A 21,157-nucleotide genomic window follows, 5' to 3' on the forward strand; every position below is an offset into this window, starting at 1 on the left:
ATAATATTTCTCTGCACTGCTCAAGGAGTGTTTTATATCTCTGGAGGACTCCCCTGTCATTGACATATAGCACTGGTTCCCAAACGGTGGGTCGGGACCCGTTTGTGGGTCACAGACACATTTTTTATGGGTCATTTCGACCGAAAACAAATCAAAGTATGCCCTAAATTCATATCATCAAATCAAATCAAATCAAATCAAACTATAATTAAGTCAATGTCTCTGTAGCCTACTGTGTCAGAAACACTGTCAGCTCCACACTGTCTGCACCAAATCACTCCCACTTTTCACACATAATTGACCATAATAATATGGAGGTCTTAACGAAGCCCCTTTTCCCATTTAACAAATTGCAAATTAATAATTACTTTATTAGTGAATTAAAACGCAGACTTAAAACGCGCAACCTCGCACCCTCACACACCTCCGCCCCTCAATTAGTGACACCTGCATCACAGGTCTCCGTTCTCACTGTTACCCCACTGGCATGCTTCCTCTAGCTACCGCCGCAACACAACAAAGAGTGCCCTATACAATTTGGCACCGCCGCCACGACACACACACACAGTACACACACACGCGCACACACACACACACACACACACACACACACACACTACCGCCGCAACACAACAAACAGTGGGACAGCTTCATTCCTTCCGCCAGGCCAGCCCAGGTAAACAATTCCTTCCAGCTATACTTTCGCAACGCACGTGTGTGTGTGTGTGTGTGTGTGTGTGTGTGTGTGTGTGTGTGTGTGTGTGTGTGTGTGTGTGTGTGTGTGTGTGTGTGTGTGTGTGTGTGTGCGCGTGTGCGTGTAGCTACTTTCGCAACGCACGTGTGTGTGTGCGTGTGTCCGTTTGTGTACTTTAGCAACTGACACACACACGAACGTTGCTAATAGCAACGTACATGTGTGTGTTTGTGTGACTGTGTGTGTGTGTGTGTAGCTACATTTGCAACGCACGTGTGTGTGTAGAAAGTTACTTTCGCAACGCACGTGTGTGCGTGCGCGCACGCAACTTTTCAAATGGGGGTCTGTGGGCTAATAAGTGAAAATGTTACGGTCCTTTCCCTACCATGCATTTAGACAAATATATTCATGTTATAGTAGTAGGCCTACTGTTTTTATTCATTAAAAAAAACATTATACAAGTTCAAATGAATGGTAATTAATATTTCTGGGGGGCAATATATCACAAGGGTAAGGACTAGTTTAGAAAATGTTTCAAATGAAAACAAACAAACAAACAGAATAACATATGATTTGAATCAAGTATTCAGGGAAAGTCATGGAAGGTGAACCGTACTTGAGTAAATGTATACTAGTTACTTTACACCATGTGACACCACGAGCTAAACAGTCTTTCTCGCTGCTTACCGTTTCCAGAGGCATCGCAGACCTTTATGTTTGTGTTACAACATAAGAGACAATTTGTACGAGAACTAAGTATATTAAATGTGCGGGGCACGGTGGCACACTCAGTATAGTGCTGTCACAGCTAGAAGCATAGAGTATTAAAAGGATAGAGACTGAACTGGCGCGAAGCTCCGCCCCCTCCGCTATTCATGTCAGTGGAAGTTGCTCAGTGGCGCTTTGAAGCCGCCGGGGGGACCGTCTATTTCCGCCTTTTTGGGCGCATTTCCGCGTTGGACCACCAAATTTTGGTGGTCCAATGCGAAAGTGCAACCGAGCGCTCAATGTTAAAGCCCAGCTGCGCGGGGTTTCCTCGTCATGAATCCACGGGTCCGCCTGCAGTCCTTCCTCTTACCACTAGGGCCCAGTGCTTCAACATTGGAGTGCCTAGCTGGCCCCTTGGCTAGGAGGTCCTGGGCTCGATTCCCGCTGCGGGCGCTGGGGGCGTGCATGTTCTCTCCTCCGCGTCGTCAGTACTGGTCTCTAAACTACCTCCCCCTTGCCAGCCGGGGGCGCCTGATGGAGGGGAAAGGAATAACGTGTTCCTTCCACGCGCTACATCCAACCCGGGAAACTCCCCCCCCCCCCCCCCTGTCAGGTGAAAAGGAGCGGCTTTGACTCCTCATGCATTGAAGGAAGCATGAGGTCAGTCCGCTGCTCTGTCCAGTTTGGCAGAGGGAGTGTAGGGCCCGGGATTACATTAGATAATTGACACTGGGTGAGAAAATGGGTTACATTGTGGGATAATAGAAGTATACTAATATGTAGAGCTAAAAAAACAATACGTAGGTTTCGTTTTTGGCTAGGTGGCCCAGCCTTCATCCAATCAGGATATAGAGAGGGGCCTTCCGCCAGTCATGATCGAGCGGGGGAGGGCCTTGGTTGTGTGTGCTGTTGGCCGCGTGTTCCCCCATTGTAGTGCGCGCATGTGCACATCTTGTTACCGGGGCGGACCGGGGGGGTTTCACTGAATGCTCCTTTAAGGTCAGACTAAAGAGGCCCTTTGTCCACCAGTCAACCTTGAGGCTTAATCAGGAGTTGTAGCCATGGTTGGTGGTAGGCTGAGCGGTGAACATTGCTCTTGTCTTCATGTCTCTATGTACAGTATGTGATATTGTTGTGTTCTTTTGTGTCAAATGTGCATTTCTGCATACATGGCTGCTGGGTCGCGATACACGTTTCAGTGTGAGCTGACAATACAGTACTATATGTCATATATCTCATACAAAATGGAGATACAAGGTTTTCTGCCTGACAGCATCAATACATTTGTGTTAAATAGGCCTACAGTATGTATGTATACTGTTTTACATGCAGGCTGCTACTGCTGGAGCAGCAGTTCCCTGTCGTAATGGTGTGTGTGTGTGTGGGAAGGGTTCTGCTTAGCACGAAACAGGCTGAAGCCAAAGAACATTGGCGTGGCCTTCGACTGCAGGGAAAGTTGGCCTGTGTTGATTCAGCTGATCACTCTGTTTCACATTCGATGTACAAAAATGCTGCTATTGGGGAGGATGTTTTAAAATTCACCATCAAAGCAAGACTACAAGTATTACCAACCAAGTACAATCTGTCAATCTGGTATCCCGACACCCACACTCCACTCTGTATAAACCATCATGATTCTGAACAACACCTAGAATCCATCGCACACATAACAAATGGATGTAGTGCATACAAAAACGTATATATTGCTCGCCACGACCGGATTGTTGACCTAGTGTCTGATGCAGTTCGAAAGTATGTGCCATCTAGTGCAGCAATGTATAAACATTCAAGAGTGTTACCAGATTGGTTTAGCTGTGCATGCGATGTCTTTGCTAACATCCCCAATACACCTGATGTTGTCTTTGTTGACACCAGACACAAGGAGGTCCTGATTCTGGAGGTGGGCTGTGTCTTTGATTTGTACATGGACCAGGCATTCCAAGATAAATATTCTAAGTATCTGTAGATTTGCCATACTGATATTCGGAAGCCTGGGCCATGTGCATAAACTGACCATGAGTGGCCTAAGAATAGCTGGCATGACAAAAAGCAAAGCCAAACATCTTGCCAAATACTGTTCTGTCTCGTCTGTTATAGGCAGTTTATCTGTGTGGAGAAGGAGGTGCCATGTGTATCCCTATAAGTGAACATGAACTGTCAACCCCGTTATATTTGTTTCCTTGTAAAATTAATTGTAATTTGTGGATTCAAATAAAGAAATCGAAATGTGTGTGTGTGTGTGTGTGTGTGTGTGTGTGTGTGTGTGTGTGTGTGTGTGTGTGTGTGTGTGTGTGTGTGTGTGTGTGTGTGCGTGTGCGTGTGTGTGTACAGTAAGGATGTGACGGTTTGAAAATTACAAAACCGGGACGATATTCAATAAAAAATCGCCCCAAACGGTAATAGTCATAGGCCATAGTGTTTTCTTGCATACTTGGGATCAAATCTTTAAGCATTGTATTTGTATTAAACAATTAAACAATTAACGCATCGTGATCTGCACGCAACTGCATCAGGCCAGCTATATAGGGTCCATGAGCCTGAGTCCAAAACATATCGCTGTCGTGTCCAGTGTCCAGTCCAAATGTGAGCAAGTTGCAACTGTACCTACTGTTTAAAGCCACTGGCCGCTTGACTTTTCGCTGACGAGAAAACCCTCTCAGTCCCTGTCGCAGGGTAAACAAAACGTCATATAGCACATGGCTACTTGTACCCGTGCCAGGGAGGAGGAGGAGGCGGCGCTCCTATAACTTTCTCCAGGCCAATAATGGATTTAATCATTCCAAATAGGTCTCTCCATTCATTGCTACGGTCGACATGCTCGTCTCGCTGTCTGTTTAGTTTTGACTAACGCAAAGCTACTGCTGCGCTGTGCAGAAGAGCCATTGAAGTTACCTCAGTTTAAGACTCACATATTTGCGACATTGAGGGGGCAGAAAACTGAGCGCTCGAGCACTGTTCATGCAGATGCAGCCTGGAGTTCAGAGGAGTGGAACTAGCTGGAGTTTGAGAGTTGAGATTGTAGTTGAGATTGTAGAGCTTGTAGATCTCCGTTTTTGCAGCACCGGTGTCAGGGTAACAAAATAAGAAATTATAGGCAATGATGAAGTGAAGTTGAACAGCCAAGCAACAAGCTACGCTACGCTAAACTAAGCTAAGCTAACATCACCACCACCATGGCTGGTGTTGTGTTAGCTTAGCAGCTAAGCCTTAGCTTCTTGCAATGCTTTAGCAGTCTCACGGTGCGGGAACTGTGGGCTGCTGCTTGGGGAGGAGAGGGGTTTCTACAGGCGGCTGCTATGACCAAATTGATTGTGTGCAACATGACAACTGTTTTAAAGTATTGTACAGTGACAACTATTGAAACATTATTGTAAACAAACAACACTGCGTGGTCCACCCAGCTCCACCCCCTTGCCCCCATTCACTTGAAACCTGGTGTGTGTGCTGGGCTCCTGGCAGCTCTGCAGGCTACAGCAGGCAGCCAGCAGTGAGCCTGAGCACCGCGGCGAGCGTTGCGACCGCTTCCGTCGGCAAACATAAAAATACGGTTCGGTCGGTTTAAATAAATTAATCTGGTTTACTAGATGAAACCGGGTCGTACCGGTTGAACCGAAAACCGTCACATCCTTAGTGTACAGTATAGAGATTGACATATACAGTATGCACCGCAGACCAGGGGGCGCTGACTGTGGGGCACATCTGCAGTCACTGCATTTCTGTTGGCAGCAATTCAGTTACTTGCATCAGATCATCGCTGTCAGCAGGTGGAAACCTTGCATGTATAAGAATAGTAGGAAAAAGTAGGAAAAGTAGGAAAAAAAACTACTTGTGTTCCAATGTGACTCTTTCTGATACAGAGACTGTCGTGGCGGCAAGACTATAACTGTTCAGGAGATGAGGAAAAACAGATTCCCTTTTATTTTAATGCAAAATGATTTAATAGCACATGCAGGCAGACTCTTGAACAAGGTCAGACAGGTATGGGGGGGGGGGGGGGGGAGCCATGGGAAGCCAGTGGAGTTGGTGTAAAATATTGTTTGATGGGAAGCCAGTGGAGTTGGTGTAAAACATTGTTTGATGGGAAGCCAGTGGAGTTGGTGTAAAACAGTGTTTCAGGGGAAGCCAGTGGAGTTGGTGTAAAACAGTGTTTGAGGGGAAGCCAGTGGAGTTGGTGTATAACAGTGTTTGATGGGAAGCCAGTGGAGTTGGTGTAAAACAGTGTTTGATGGGAAGCCAGTGGAGTTGGTGTATAACAGTGTTTGATGGGAAGCCAGTGGAGTTGGTGTAAAACAGTGTTTGATGGGAAGCCAGTGGAGTTGGTGTAAAACAGTATTTAATGGGAAGCCAGTGGAGTTGGTGTAAAACAGTATTTAATGGGAAGCCAGTGGAGTTGGTGTAAAACAGTATTTGATGGGAAGCCAGTGGAGTTGGTGTAAAACAGTATTTGATGGGAAGCCAGTGGAGTTGGTGTAAAACAGTATTTGATGGGAAGCCAGTGGAGTTGGTGTAAAACAGTGTTTGATTGGAAGCCAGTGGAGTTGGTGTAAAACAGTATTTGATGGGAAGCCAGTGGAGTTGGTGTAAACAGTATTTGATGGGAAGCCAGTGGAGTTGGTGTAAAACAGTATTTGATGGGAAGCCAGTGGAGTTGGTGTAAAACAGTATTTAATGGGAAGCCACATAAAAACACCCACATAAAAAAAACCCAGGGAAGTATTTCTTGTCTCCCAAACATCATTAAAATAAGATCAGGTTGCTAAGGGGGGAAGTGTCCCCTTTAAAACACTACCAGTGCCGGAAGTGCTTCAAAATAGGAGCTCTGGGGTGCCGGGGTTGTCTCAGCGCTTTTACTCTGAAAGCCATGAACCGGAAACAATTACTGAAAAAGGTTGACTTTATACATTGCTATCTTACATTGCGATAATTTTAATTTATACGATATATGATCCAAAAAGCGTTCATATTTTGCGGGAGAGACGGATGAGGAGCAGAAATGAAGTGCCAGCATATCGATCTATTCATAACCACGGAGAGCGCCCTGGATTAGGAGATACGAGTCATTCTTTCCGCCGCGCTAACATGTAAGTCAACGGCAAGCTAATAATTGCCTAGAGCGTAGCATACGGCAGCCGAAAGGCGAACGGGCCAAATTCTGAATATTATTATCTCGCCCCGTATCATTGAGGATGCGCTAGGACGTCCTCACACGTTCTTTGTACAGCTCGGTTTGAATCCTTAAGACCTACAGGTCTGTCCTACGTACAGAATGTGTTAACACTTATTGTAACCAAAGAACCTTACTCTACCCTTAAAATGGCAGATCAAGATATACAAGTTCACAGTAGTGAGCTCGCAGATCGGCCATGTTTTGCTAATTGTGTGTGACACTGTGGTATGGGAAAATGGGGCATTAATTTCCCTGGAGAGAAGAAAGAAAAGTCGAGATGGCTCGACGGCGACCATGTGGAACCAAAGCCTTGTTCTTTGAGCCTGTATGAAAAGACAAGGACGACAGAGCAGGTTTCAACGGCTCACCAGCTTACAGGAAGGAGGGTATTTGTGGACAAGAAGCTTTCCACTCACAGCTTTGGGTTTTTTCCCCCCCGCCGGCGCCATGACAGTGTTGCGTGGCCAAATGAGTGCCGGTCCATAACAGTGTTGTTGACAGCACATTTTGATTTTAGTTTTAGTCATAGTTTCATTTAGTTTTAGTCACATTTTAGTCACCTGCAATGTTTTAGTGTTAGTCTAGTTTTAGTCGACTAAATGTCTTAAGATTTTAGTCGACTAAATGTACAGTTGATTTAGTCAAACAAAATGGATTTTGGCGGGCCTTGATGCCGTCGTAATGGCTGTTTTTTCACTTGCTCAAAATAGCTGATCTACAAGCTCACAACGCGTCGCAGCGTGACGTGGTGTGAGCTTGTAGATCGGCTATTTTTGTAAAATTACTTATACTAGATCTCTTGTCCACTAGTCCCTTCCTAACATTTTAGTCTAGTTTTTATTTGTTGACGAAATATGTCAGTATATTTAGTCTTAGTTTTAGTCACCATAGCTTAGTTTTTATTTAGTTCCTATTTAGTATTTCGTCTTAGTTGTAGTCGACGAAATCAACACTGGCTCACAACGCACCACACACACCAGTGGTTCTCAAAGTGGGGCCCAGCAAAATGTGTTAATATTGGATCAAGATCAGTTTAACCACTTTACCCATTTGTGGGTCGCAAAAATTGCGACCCACAAATGGGTCCCGACCCAGTGTCATGGGGATCCACTGGGGGTATAATACATAATGCATAATATAGGCTACAGTACGACAAACTCTAAATCGGGCAAAACAAAAAACAAAAAACTCTTTTCGCTTTTATTTTCCAGTAGTAGTTCAAACGCATGCCAGATGCATTCTTGCGTCGGGCGAGAGTAGGCTGACTAAACATGAAGGAGCAGCGCCAGCCACTAAATGATTCATCTCACAGTGGGAATCCCTTTTTGTCTTACACACACACAGGAGGCTCGTCGGCGTACAGGGCCGCTGGATGACGTAGATACGCAACTGCGCACGCTTAGTTGTCGGTGACGTTTGGAGTGGTTTGGCGAACAGCGAACCACTCCAAACATTGCCCTCAGAAAAGAAAAACTTGTCTGCTTCGCTTTGTATAAGTTCTCTCTCTCTCTCTCTCTCTCTCTCTCTCTCTCTCTCTCCCCCTCCCCTTCTCCTGCTCGCTCTATTCCTCTATTTCTCTCCCCTTCTCGCTAATAAATTATGTATGCCATCTCCAACTCACTGAGCGGTGAGCACTGCACTGCTGCTGCTGCCTGCTCTAAATTGCTTCTCTCTCTCTCTCTGTCTCTCACTCCCACTCTCTCCTTCTATCCCACTCTATATCGCTCTCCCCCCACTTTCTCTCCCTCTTCCCCCCCCCCCCCCCCCCACACACACACACTCACTCTCTTTCTCGCTCAACTCCGTTCACGCCCTCTTTGTGCATCCCTGCATATCCATCTCTCTCTCTCTCTCTCTCTCTCCCTCTCTCTCTCCGTGTCTCTCGGCCAGGACCGCCACATCTCTCCCAGAGTTCCTTGCAGCTCAACGCCACACCGCAGGCTTCGCTCCACTACTCTGCCAGCTACCATAGCAACCAGACCCTCGCCCTTAGCGACAGCATCGCGGCGGCCAGCCCTGCGCGCAGCGGGCAAGTCGGGGGAGCCGTGCACAGCTACAACCAGGTAGGAAGTATAACAGCTTGCTGCTGCTGCTGCTGATTATTACTGGTGATATAAAATCCTCACTTTTGGGGGATGATTTTGGGAGCGAAGACATTTTATGTAGCGATCCGGATGCAGAGCCAACTCGGCGCGGGTGCAGTTTAAAGTGGTTCATAAATGTCTTCAAACTTGTTTCTCGTGTCACTCGAGTTCAAGTGTCAAGGTGTTTTTCTTCGTGCTTTGCCGGGGGGAGCTATAGAGATCTAAATGTGGATATGCAGGGAGGAGAGGGGCTGCATACCGGAGAGAGAGAGCGCATCGCACGCAGCGCGCCGACCGCTCCGCTAGCTCAGAGATTGAGTCTCTATTAACCCATTTTGACCTGAGATCAGATTCTGAAAATGTCTTCTGTATGTCGTTCTTCGATTTTTCAAAAATAGCAGACTTACAAGCTCGTATCGCAGCACTCAACACCAAAAGGGGTTCCCACCCAAAATGCATTAACTGATTTAGATCTGCGAACTGATTCTACAAATGCCTTCTAAATCATGACTGTTTTCTGAAAACCCTATGTTTCTATGTCAGTGGTTCTCACACTACTTAATGTCAAGGACCCAGAGAATAATATATATTTGGCCGCAGACTCCCATTTCTAAATGCTGTTCCAGAAGCAAAGATTTGAGTGAAAAGCGTTCACTGGGAAAGAATAAATTTACATTCGCGTCACATTTTCACGATTAAATTTAAAAAAAAATGCAGATCTACAAGCTCGTATGAGCTTGTAGATCTGCTATTTTTCAATAGCTAAAGTACATAATGCTTAAAACACCAACAGGGGTTCCCGTCCAGAATGGATTAAATAAAGTGTGACTCCGTTTCGACTTGCCACCGGAGCGGGGGGAAGCCGCACGCCACGGATCGGCGCACAAGCGGCCGCGTCCCCCGTCCACTCGCTCGGCTTTCCCCTTCGCTAGCGGTGCCAGCGGTCTCCACCCCCCTCCCCCCTTCCTTCTGATAAGCCCCCCTGCACCGCACCTACCCACCCAATCTCTTTTCACACGCAGTTATCTCTCTCTCTCTCTCTCTCTCTCTCTCTCTCTCTCTCTCTCTCTCTCTCCCCCACTATCCTCATCCGTGTATCTTTTACTTGCAGAGTGCTTTGACTTTAGCAATGCAGCTTACAGTAAGTAGGGATGGATGGAGGGAGGGAGGGAGGGAGGGAGGGAGGGAGGGAGGGAGGGATGGAGGGAGGGAGGGATGGGTGGATGGATGGGTGGATGAGTGGATGAGTGTGTGGATGGATGTATGGGTGGATGAGTGGATGCTGGGTGGATGAGTGGATGTATGGGTGGATGAGTGGATGTATGGGTGGATGAGTGTGTGGATGAGTGGGTGGATGAGTGGGTGGATGGGTGGATGAGTAGATGAGTGGGTGGATGAGTGGGTGGATGGGTGGATGAGTAGATGAGTGGGTGGATGAGTGGGTGGATGGGTGGATGAGTAGATGAGTGGGTGGATGAGTGGGTGGATGGGTGGATGAGTAGATGAGTGGGTGGATGAGTGGGTGGATGGGTGGATGAGTAGATGAGTGGGTGGATGAGTGGGTGGATGGGTGGATGAGTAGATGAGTGGGTGGATGAGTGGGTGGATGGGTGGATGAGTAGATGAGTGGGTGGATGGATGGATGGATGTATGGGTGGATGAGTGGATGGATGGGTGGATGGATGGATGGATAGATGGGTGGATGAGTGGGTGGAGGGATGGATGGATGGATGGGTGGATGGATGGATGGATGAGTGGATGAGTGGGTGGAGGGATGGATGGATGGATGGGTGGATGGATGGATGTATGAGTGGGTGGATGGATGGATGGGTGGATGGATGGATGGATAGATGGGTGGATGAGTGGGTGGAGGGATGGATGGATGGGTGGATGGATGGATGTATGAGTGGGTGGATGGATGGATGGATGGATGGGTGGATGAGTGGATGAGTGGATGGATGGATGGAGGAGTGGGTGGATGGATGGGTGGATGAGTGGATGAGTGGGTGGATGGATGGATGGATGGATGGATGGATGGGTGGATGAGTGGGTGGAGGGATGGATGGGTGGATGGATGGATGGATGGATGGATGGATGGATGGATGGATGGATGGATGGATGGATGGGTGGATGGATGGATAGATGTGTGGATGAGTGGGTGGAGGGATGGATGGATGGATGGGTGGATGGATGGATGAGTGGATGGATGGATGGATGGATGGATGGATGGGTGGATGAGTGGGTGGATGGATGGATGAGTGGATGGATGGATGGATGGATGGATGGATGGATGGATGGATGGGTGGATGAGTGGGTGGAGGGATGGATGGGTGGATGAGTGGATGGGTGGATGGGTGGATGGATGGATGGATGGATGGATGGATGAGTGGGTGGAGGGATGGAGGGAGGGAGTGATGGATGGGTTGATGAGTGGGTGGATGGATGGGTGGATGGATGGATGGATGGAGGGAGGGAGTGATGGATGGGTGGATGAGTGGGTGGATGGATGTATGGGTGGATGAGTGGATGGATGGATGGATGGATGGATGGATGGGTGGATGGATGGATGGATGGCTGGATGGGTGGATGGATGGATGGATGGATGAGTGGATGGATGAGTGGGTGTATGGATGGATGAGTGGGTGGATGGATGGATGAGTGGGTGGATGGATGGATGGGTGGATGAATGAGTGGGTGGATTAATGGATGGGTGGATGAGTGGGTGGGTGGATGTATGGGTGGATGGGTGGATGAGTGGGTGGGTGGATGGATGGGTGGATGCGTGGGTAGATGGATGGATGAGTGGATGGATGGATGAGTGCGTGGGTGGATGGATGGATGGGTGGATGGATGGATGGGTGGGTGGATGGATGGATGGATGGATGGATGGGTGGATGTATGGATGGGTGGATGGGTGGATGCGTGGGTGGATGTATGGATGGGTGGATGGATGGGTGGATGGGTGGATGGATGGGTGGATGGATGGATGGGTGGGTGGGTGGATGGATGGGTGGATGGGTGGATGCGTGGGTGGGTGGATGGATGGATGGGTGGATGGATGGATGGGTGGATGGATGGATGGGTGGGTGGATGAGTGGGTGGGTGGATGGATGGATGGATGGGTGGATGAGTGGGTGGGTGGATGGATGGATGGATGGGTGGATGAGTGGGTGGGTGGATGGATGGGTGGGTGGAGGGATGGGTGGGTGGATGCGTGTTTGGATGGATGGATGGGTGGATGAGTCGGTGGATAGGTGGATGAGTGGGTGGATGGATGGATGGATGGGTGGATGACTAGATTTTCAGTACTCGCACTAAGAGTTTTAAGAAATAGGTAGAGAGTGGAATGAGCGGGAACCCCTTTTGGTGTTTTAAGCATTATGTTGTAATTTAGCTGTTGAAAAATAGCAGATCTACAAGCTTGTAGCGTGGCACTCGCTTGTAGGTCTGCTATTTTTGAAAAGTCATGAAAATGTGTCCCAAATGTTTGAATATATTCTTTCAGAGCGAACGTTTTTAGCTTCTGGGAGGTCCCTGTAACTACATATTTTCAGATAGGGCTCCCGGCAGGCAATTGCATGGCATTCTGGGTGTCCTTGACATGACAAAGTGAGAACCACTGATATAGAAACATAGGGTTTTTCACCAAACTGTCGTGATTTAGAAGACATTTTTTTAATCTGGTCTCGGGTCTAAATGGGTTAATACAAGAGCTTCAGTACAGCCCAGGGAGACTCCAGAGCTGTATACATGTGTCCCCTTTTATAAACAAACAAGAGACCATAATACACTGGACGTGTGGTTAGTGGACATAATAGTCAAATAAGGATCTATGTAAGAATAGGTCATCTGACAGACGACCAACAGATGAGAGAGCCTGGCTCCCCAATACACTGAGGTGAAAAGGGACACTACTTGTCCTATAAGTGGATGACTCATATAATAATACCATAGTATTTAGAACAGTGTAGTATTCTCATTTTCATAATTCCCATTACAGATCCCTTGGCCAATAAGGGGCCACTACTTGTACTCAGTCAAGTACCTTTTTTTGCTGTTTTGACCCGTTGGTATGGGACGCATAACCAGACACACCAGGTTCTGACCCGTTGGTACGAGATGCATAGCCAGACACAAGGTTCCTGCCATTCTTTTATTTTATTTTGTATTTTTTATCCCACGATTTTGTAACCCATTTTTCACCCCTGTGTCAATTATCTAATGTGATCCTGGGCTCTACACACCCTCCACCAACCTAGTCCCCATATATGGGGGACAAGGGGAGAGCAACGGACTTGAACTTATGCTTCCTTCATGCCTGAGTGTCCAAGTTGCTCCTTTACACCTGACAGGGGGGAGTTTCCCTGGTTGGACGTAGCGCGTGGAAGGAACACGTTATTCCAACCAGTTCATTTCCCCTCCAGCAGGCGCCCCGGCTGGCCACGGGGAGGCAGTTTAGGCCAGGGGGAGGCAGTTTAGTGACCAGGATTACTGCATGTTTTTTCTGAGGGTACCTACCCTAGGGGACATGGGGAGAACATGCAAAATCCACACAGAAAGCCCCTTCGCCAACCCCGCCTTCGGGTATGGGCGCCGATGACGCGGAGGAGGAAACACGCCGCCATGCAGCACCCACAGCACCCGAGCGGGAATCGAACCCATAGGACCTTTTAGCTGTGAGGCGACATGCCATTCTTCATGTGTTCGAGGCTTCTGTCCACTTCATTTAATATCCTCGCGTTGGCGTTCTGTGACTTCAAATCCCGCCAGAGATGTTTCTTCCAGGAGCCTCTTACTAGAACGAGCACCTTATCGATCAGGCTTATCCAGCCCGGGATCTTATCGAGCACCACTAGTGAGCACTTTGTTTTGTGTTGTGGAAAGACAGAAGAGACAATACATTCTGAACAGAACCAGGATCTTTTACAAGGGGCCTTCAGATACAGTACAGTGCTTTTCTAACAGACGGAAGGCAATTGACCTTTTTTAACTATGTTGTTTCTATGTCAACATAGTTGTTTCCATGTCAGTCGTCCTTCGATTTTTCAAAAATAGCAGACCTACTAGCAGATCTGCAAGCTCATAGCGCGCCACCGAGTGGCGCGCTACGAGCTTGCAGATCTGCTATTTTTCAATAGCTAAAGCATAACATAATGCTAACACCAAAAGGGGTTCCCGCCCCAAAATGGGTTAACTTAATATGTGTACAGTCACTTTATAAGCGTACTTTTGTTTACCTGGACAGCGCTGGTTGGCAGGTATCACTACACTTTTAGACCGACATGTTTGTACCAGCATGGATTATTACTTGTATGTATTGATCGCCTCTCGTCTTGATTGTTTAAACACGACGTCCGATAACAGGCTTGATAAGCCCAGAGCTTTTCGATAACGGGTACTCGGTATAAGCTTGAATATGGGTATCGGTTATCAAGCTCCGTCCCTATAGGGGTTGGTTCAGTGTGTCTTGCTCAAGGACACTTCGAGCCTGGGATGGAACCGGGAACCTCACGGTTTCCCTGCATGCGGCTGCTCTATACCGGCCCTGCTCCACCCCCTGATCCACACTGCCGCATTCAGTGCTGTAATAATTCACCCCTGATCCACACTGCCGCATTCAGTGCTGTAATAAACACTGTATAATCACAGCAGTGTGCTGCAGAGGGACAGAAAACGCCCAATTACTGTATCTCCTGTAGCCTACAGGACCCAATTATTCCCCATTTTCATTTCCTTAACTCTGCAATGATGATACTACTCACACACCCCCGCCCCCCACGGACACACTCACGCACGCTGCCTGGTCAATCAGTGTGCACATAGCTGCGGTTACTGTAGTGCCGTGCGTCATTAAAAGATATTGCCTGTTCTATTCATGACTGCTGCATGCGGTTATTAAAAATAATGTTCTTGTTTTTTTATTAATAATTTGAAGCTTGCAATTCAATGAAAAAAAATAACTGTATTTAATTTTGCATATAGGGTATATATATATAGCCTCAAATTAAACTAATCAAAATGTAGAGACTAAAAAGTTATGTTCATTTCACTTGCAGTGATTCTTTCAGAGCTCCTCATTGGCCCTGACCGCGTCAATGAACTGCGATAAAGCTCACCCTCTCGTGTAATACATGGCATAATTAAAAAGTAAGAAATGAACAGAGCAACTATATATCACTTGTAATTAAGTAATATTTGACCAGGGAGTATTTATACTTTGACTCCAGAAGTGGATCGAGTTGAGAGTATTTTGTAGTCACTAACTGTTCAGGTCATGTTAACTGGGAATTACGGGCACTGCATTTTGCCCCTAAACCTCAAGTGTAGCGGGCATATAGGCTACAGTTAATATACGGTAATATACAGGTGTGATGGTACAATTCGGGAGTTTACCGGAGTTGGAAAGTTTAACGGGAGTTTCCTGTAAGATACACATCCGTATTCCATGCTTTTTGCGCAGTGAAACATGTAAAAGCAACGAGTACCAAACACTGTGATGTTTTGAGTTTTCCCGTGGAGCTTGTCAGATGAATGGGGCCAGTGTTGATGTGGTTATATAGCTTTATGTAAGCCACCGCTGATGGATACGCACTTAAGTGGGTCATGTCATGGGTAACATGTATTCATATACACAAGAATGCACTCATGCATTTTCACTGTTGGGCAGTAGCTAGCTACAAGTAGCGACGCTACGTAGCTTAACTACATTTATCAGTAGCGTGATGGTAGCATCGCTCCTTTTGAACCAAGTAGCGTTTTCTGTAGTGTAGCTATTTTTAGACCCAAGTAGCGACGTAACGTCCAACAAACGCAATACGTTACAAATTGACTGTTAAATAAAGTTCTGTGGGGGAAAAAAACCATGGCACTTTCATTGTCGGCGGAGATCCGTCTCTCATCCATAGCAGCAGCTGTCCGTTTATCTCTAGCGCAAGCATGAACGTCCAACACATATAGGCTACAATGAATTACTCACCTAATGCTGCCTGCAGGTTCCATGTTTAATTCCAGCGTGTGTAACCTACATTGTCTAAGTGACAGTTTTCATATGGTCGCTAACGTGGTTTAGCGAGTAGTACTTGACAGTAAATCCATCACAGCTTGTTTACAAGTCAAACAGACTTCCTGTACAGAAACTGCCTCATCAAAATAAGAGCCACTTGTATTGATTAGTCAACACTAGTTTTATTTCTAAGTGCCTGTCAGCATTCTCTAAATCCCTGTCTCTCAGCTGGTGCGCAAATGACTATAGGCTGTGGCAATAATAATATAAAAAAAGAGAACATTTTTTGGAACCATGAACTTTAGTTCAAAATGTTGAATTATGAACTATGAACTGAATTAGTTCCTTTTATTTTTGTTTGAACTGTGAACTGAACTATAGTTAAAAAAAAATTCATTTTGAGTTTTTGACCACACTTTGGTGTTTATTTGATTATTGTTTCACTGCCTTTAATTTATTACGTTTCCACGGTTCTTTCCTCATACTTAATACATATTTTGTACATGGTACCGCAAGGTACATTAATACAAGTAAATGTGAAAAAGTTGACACCAAAAGCCATACAGAGGGCTTGTTTCCAGTTTGTTTTTTAATAAACAATCAAACTCAGCATTTTTGCCTGCCTATTAGGCTATTTGTTCGGTGGAAACTTGATCATGAAGTTGATAAAAACATTATAAAAAAAAAAGTAGTGTCCATAGCTTCGTTGTAGTTGAACTATATTTAATAGAGAGTAACTGGTAGTGTAGCTTACTACATTTTCCAAGTAGCTTGCCCATCACTGTGCATTTTGCATTTGTGTGTGTGCGTGCGTGCGCGCGCCTGTGCGTGCATGCGTGCGTGACAGAGAAACATTGTGAGAAGCATTTTGCTGGTGCTCACAAGAAACAGATTTTTCAATTATAAATATATTCAGGAAGGGATTAGCTTTGCGGGCCAGGGTGCTGGATTTATGCCTGATTCATATTTCGTAGTAATTAGGGTTATGTTTGAAAATGACACGTAAATTGTATAAAATGTCATTCATAAAATTGCTGTCCTGAAATATTGATGTGCTCAAAATACAACATGCGTTTGTGCATGCCTGTGCGTGCGTGTGTGTGTGTGTGTGTGTGTGAGAGAGAGATGGAGGGCATGATGCATGATCCACTGTGCGTGCGTGCGTGCGTGCGTGCGTGCAGCGTGCGTGCGTCCGTGCGTGCATGTGTGTGAGTGAGAGAATAAGAGATGTAGCGTGATGCAGTGATGGTGGCGTGGGGGGTATATTTATAACCCAGAGGGTCCCCTTGCTTTAATAATGCATGGATACATGATGCCACCTCCATGTCTCACTGCAGGAATGCTCTACTGGAGGGAGGGAGGGAGGGAGGGGGGGGGGGGGAGGGGGGGAGGGGGGGAGAGAGAGAGAGAGAGAGAGAGAGAGAGAGAGAGAGAGAGAGAGAGAGAGAATTGAACGATGAGTCGATGACTACAGTGAGATCCTGTCTTGCAACAGAGGTTATGGAGGTTTGAAAATCCTGCTTTGAGCCGAGGTTCAAAGCAGATAGGCTACCGTTCATTTTCAATGGAAGCCAGCGACATCAATATACACACAGGTACAAAGAGACACACGATGTGTGTAGCTGACTGGCTTCAGTTCAACTGCAGGTCTGCAGCTACAAAGGTATAAGACCATCAAGTGTTAAGCATTCCCACTCATCTTCCGTCAGCCAGTTCCCTGTTCCTTTTAACCCATGGAGTGTCCATGGAACTATCTATTTTCAGATGGGTTTCAGTGGCCAAATAGCCTACATATAATTCTGGCGGTCCATGAAATAGTTTGAGAACCACTGACTTAGAAACATAGAGTTTTTCAGAAAACTGTCATGATTTCGAAATGCATTTGTAGAATCGTTCCCAGGTCAAAATGGGTTAACCTTGGGTTATTTTCCCATAATGCTTATCTTTCTCGTCGGACGCACGCCAACGCCAACGCGTTCGTTGATCAACACTTACAACGACGACTTGGTGACAGAATTATGCTATGTGTCGCCTTGCATCTTTTGGAGCTCTGCCAGTGTGAACGCCAGCGTAATAGCCACACGCGCGTATACACGATTAGTGTGAGTATAATCGCTCTCCGTTAGCGCAGGCCGTGCCAGGATGAATCTGAGAGCACTCGACTTTAGAAGATGCCGAGGACGCTTCGACATGCACAAGTGGATGATTATGGAATTATGCATTCACCGCAGGCTGTTGTGTGCCACGTTAAATAATGCATGCGTTGCTGTAGTTGTGGCGACATCCATAATACATTGAGGAAGGTCATTTTAGGAATGAAATTCTTTAAAAAAGAAAGTGATTATTTCTAACCCAAACCCCAAAACCACTGACTTAGATTGGGGCGCTGGTGTTGCACACCCGAAAGATAGCAGATCTACAAGTGTGTGAGCTTGTACATACACTACTGTGCTATTTTAGGTGTGCAACAGCAGCACACAACGGAGTACAAATTGAGCCTATAACGCGCGCGCACACACACACACACACACACACACACACACACACACACACACACACACACACACACACACACACACACACACACACACACACACACACGCACGCACCACCTTACTCTGCATAGGTACTGTAATAACTCAAGTATATGTGCAGAGATAAAAGTGGAAAACGACCCCACTAGTCGTGCCTCCAGCGCTATTTCCCTCTTCCCGTCTGTCAATGTGTTTGTCTTCCCGCTCACCTTTCTGTGTGACAGGATCCCGTTAAAATGTTCGACTTCTCCATTCGGGGCCGGCGATAAATCCGACTTCACGACCTTTCCCCCCCCCCCCACCCCCCCGTCCTCAAATAAAGCGCCGTTGGGAAGCGTTGTGGGTCTCACTGTTCTCAGCCGTCAAACTTCAGCTCATCGTGAAAAAAAAGAAAAACTGAAAGGAAATAGTGCCCTGGAACTGACATTGAGGCCACGTGGTCAGGAGATTGGATGCGTGAGCCTGTGGCTAAGCTTTATTTATTCAGGGAGAGGTTGACCAAGCAGCCCCCATGGTCTTTCTCAGCAACGTGCACGGCTCAAATAAAATAAATACGGGCAGTTGCCCCGAGTAAAAGTACAGTACAGTGTCCGACTGAGTCCATATCTTCACTGTTTTAAGTGAAAGTGGTTAGCACTTCGGATGCCCACGACGTGTCCACACGTCTTATCAAATGAAACCGCGGGGTGCTATCGACGCGTGGGACTGGGGATGCCTTTTCTATCGATAGCCATCTGCCTCGACCGTGTCGGGGGGGGGGGGGGAGTAGAGGGAGAGAGAGAGATAGACAGAGAGAAATAGACAGAAATAGACAGGTGGGCTCCGTGGAGGGGTCTGGTCCACATCTGGTCGAGGTCGAGCTCTGTGAGGCCGGGTCCAGGTCACACTTCTGGTGGGCTCCATGAAGAGGCCTGATCCACGGTCACACTCGGCAGTCAGTTGGGGGTTAATATTAGAGGTCCACAGAACTGCGACGGGGAGGACGAAAAGAGACTCCGGGGAGAGATTCCCCGGATGTTGGATTAGTGGCAGGCCTTACTGGAGCCTATATAGTGTATATTACAAGTACTGCTGGGAGACAGACCCACACAACAATGTACAACCATGGTATCCAGCTAGATCTAGCTATAGGCTTTGTCGTAGAGAAAGGTTTTCAACCTAGTCTTGAATGTGCAGAGCGTGTCAGCCCCACGGACCGAAGCCGGGAGAAGGTTCCACAGCTGAGGTGCCTGGGACCTAAACGCCCTGCCTCCTATTGTAACTTTTGATATTGTTGGGACAGTAAGCATTTTTGCATACTGTAGACGCACTGGTGTTCTATTTGGTTTGTAGGGATCAATGAGATCTTTGAGATATTGTGGTGCCTGACCATTGAGAGCTTTGTAGGTGAGGAGAAGAATTTTGAACTCTATTCTGTGTTTGACCGGGAGCCAGTGTAGGGAGGCCAGTGAAGGAGTGATATGGTCTCTTCTTCTGGTACCTGTCAGCACACGCGCCGCAGCATTTTGAACTAGCTGTAGGCTTTTCAGAGACTTACCTGGGCAGCCTGATAATAGTGAGTTGCAGTAGTCCAGCCTTAAGGTAACAAATGCGTGGACAAGTTTTTCTGCGTCATTTTTGGACAGGATGTGCCTAACCTTTGCAATATTTTGCAGGTGAAAAAAGGCAGTCTTTGAGATTTGTTTGATGTGAGATGTGAAAGACATATCTTGATCAAAGGTAACTCCCAGATTCTTTACAGTGGCCTTGGAGGCCAAGGTAATGCCATCTAGGGAAAAGTTCTCATCGGCTAGCTTGTCTCTTAGGGGCCGATCACGATAACTTCCGTTTTGTCAGAGTTGAGGAGTAGGTAATTACGGGTCATCCAACTCTTTATGTCTTTAAGACATGCTTGAAGTTTGACTAATTGGTCCGTTTCGTTCGGTTTCATCGATAGATATAGTTGAGTGTCGTCCGCATAACAATGGAAATGTATAGAGTGTTCCCTGATGATGTTACCCAGAGGGAGCATATATAAGGAGAAAAGTATTGGTCCAAGCACAGAGCCTTGTGGGACTCCATATTTGACCTTTTCACGTGTTGAGGAGCCATCATTGACATTTACAAACTGAAATCGATCAGACAGATAGGACTCGAACCATTTCAGTGCGGTACCCCTGATGCCAACCAGATGCTCCAGTCTCTGTAGCAGAATGTGGTGGTCAATAGTGTCAAATGCAGCACTAAGGTCCAGCAACACCAGTACGGAAAGGAGGTTATTATCTGCTGCAGTCAGGAGGTCATTTGTAACTATCAGCAATGCCGTCTCAGTGCTATGGTTAGCTCTGAAGCCTGACTGAAAGCCTTCTAATAAATTGTTATGTAAAAAGTCACATAACTGTTTGGCGACTGCTTTCTCGAGAATTTTGGAGAGAAATGGAAGGTTCGATATAGGTCTATAGTTAGCTAGAATGCCTGCATCAAGAGTAGGCTTTTTGAGTAGAGGTTTGATTACCGCTACCTTAAAAGATTGTGGCACGTAGCCTATCACCAAGGACATATTGATCATATTGAGTAGGCATGTACCAACCGGAGGCAGGACCTCTTTGAGTAATCTAGTCGGAACTGGATCCAGGGTACATGTCGTTGATTTTGAGGAAGATATCATTGAAGTGAAATCAGAGAGCTCGATTGGAGAGAAACTATCCATATATATATTTGGGTGTGCGGCCATCTCTGAGACCACCATATTTGGGGGCAGTCCAGTGGGAGCCGAGAGTAGTTGTACATCAATTTGATCTCTGATAGTTTCTATTTTGCCATTGAAGAACCTCATGAAATCGTTACTATTGAGAGTTGTAGGAATACGTGGATCAGTGGAATCACGGCTTTTTGTCAGTTTTGCCAAAGTATAAAAAATAAACTTTGGGTTACTTTTGTTTTCCTCTATTAGGGATGAATAATAGGTGGCTCTGGCCGTGTCGAGAG

At 46.6% G+C, this 21,157-nt stretch overlaps 1 protein-coding gene across 1 annotated transcript in view; it reads left to right on the top strand.

Moving 5' to 3' along the window:
• LOC310867958 (catenin delta-2-like) overlaps positions 1-21,157 on the top strand; it is a gene marked incomplete at both ends in the record, with an annotated part of 449,139 nt that overhangs the window by 187,556 nt on the left and 240,426 nt on the right. The window contains 1 exon segment of the mRNA XM_083778138.1: positions 8,460-8,632. Within this exon segment, the coding sequence (XP_083634264.1) occupies positions 8,460-8,632 (173 nt within the window).

Source organism: Protomyctophum parallelum (genome assembly GCF_964188405.1).
Source record: "Protomyctophum parallelum genome assembly, chromosome: 12".
NCBI lineage: Eukaryota > Metazoa > Chordata > Actinopteri > Myctophiformes > Myctophidae > Protomyctophum > Protomyctophum parallelum.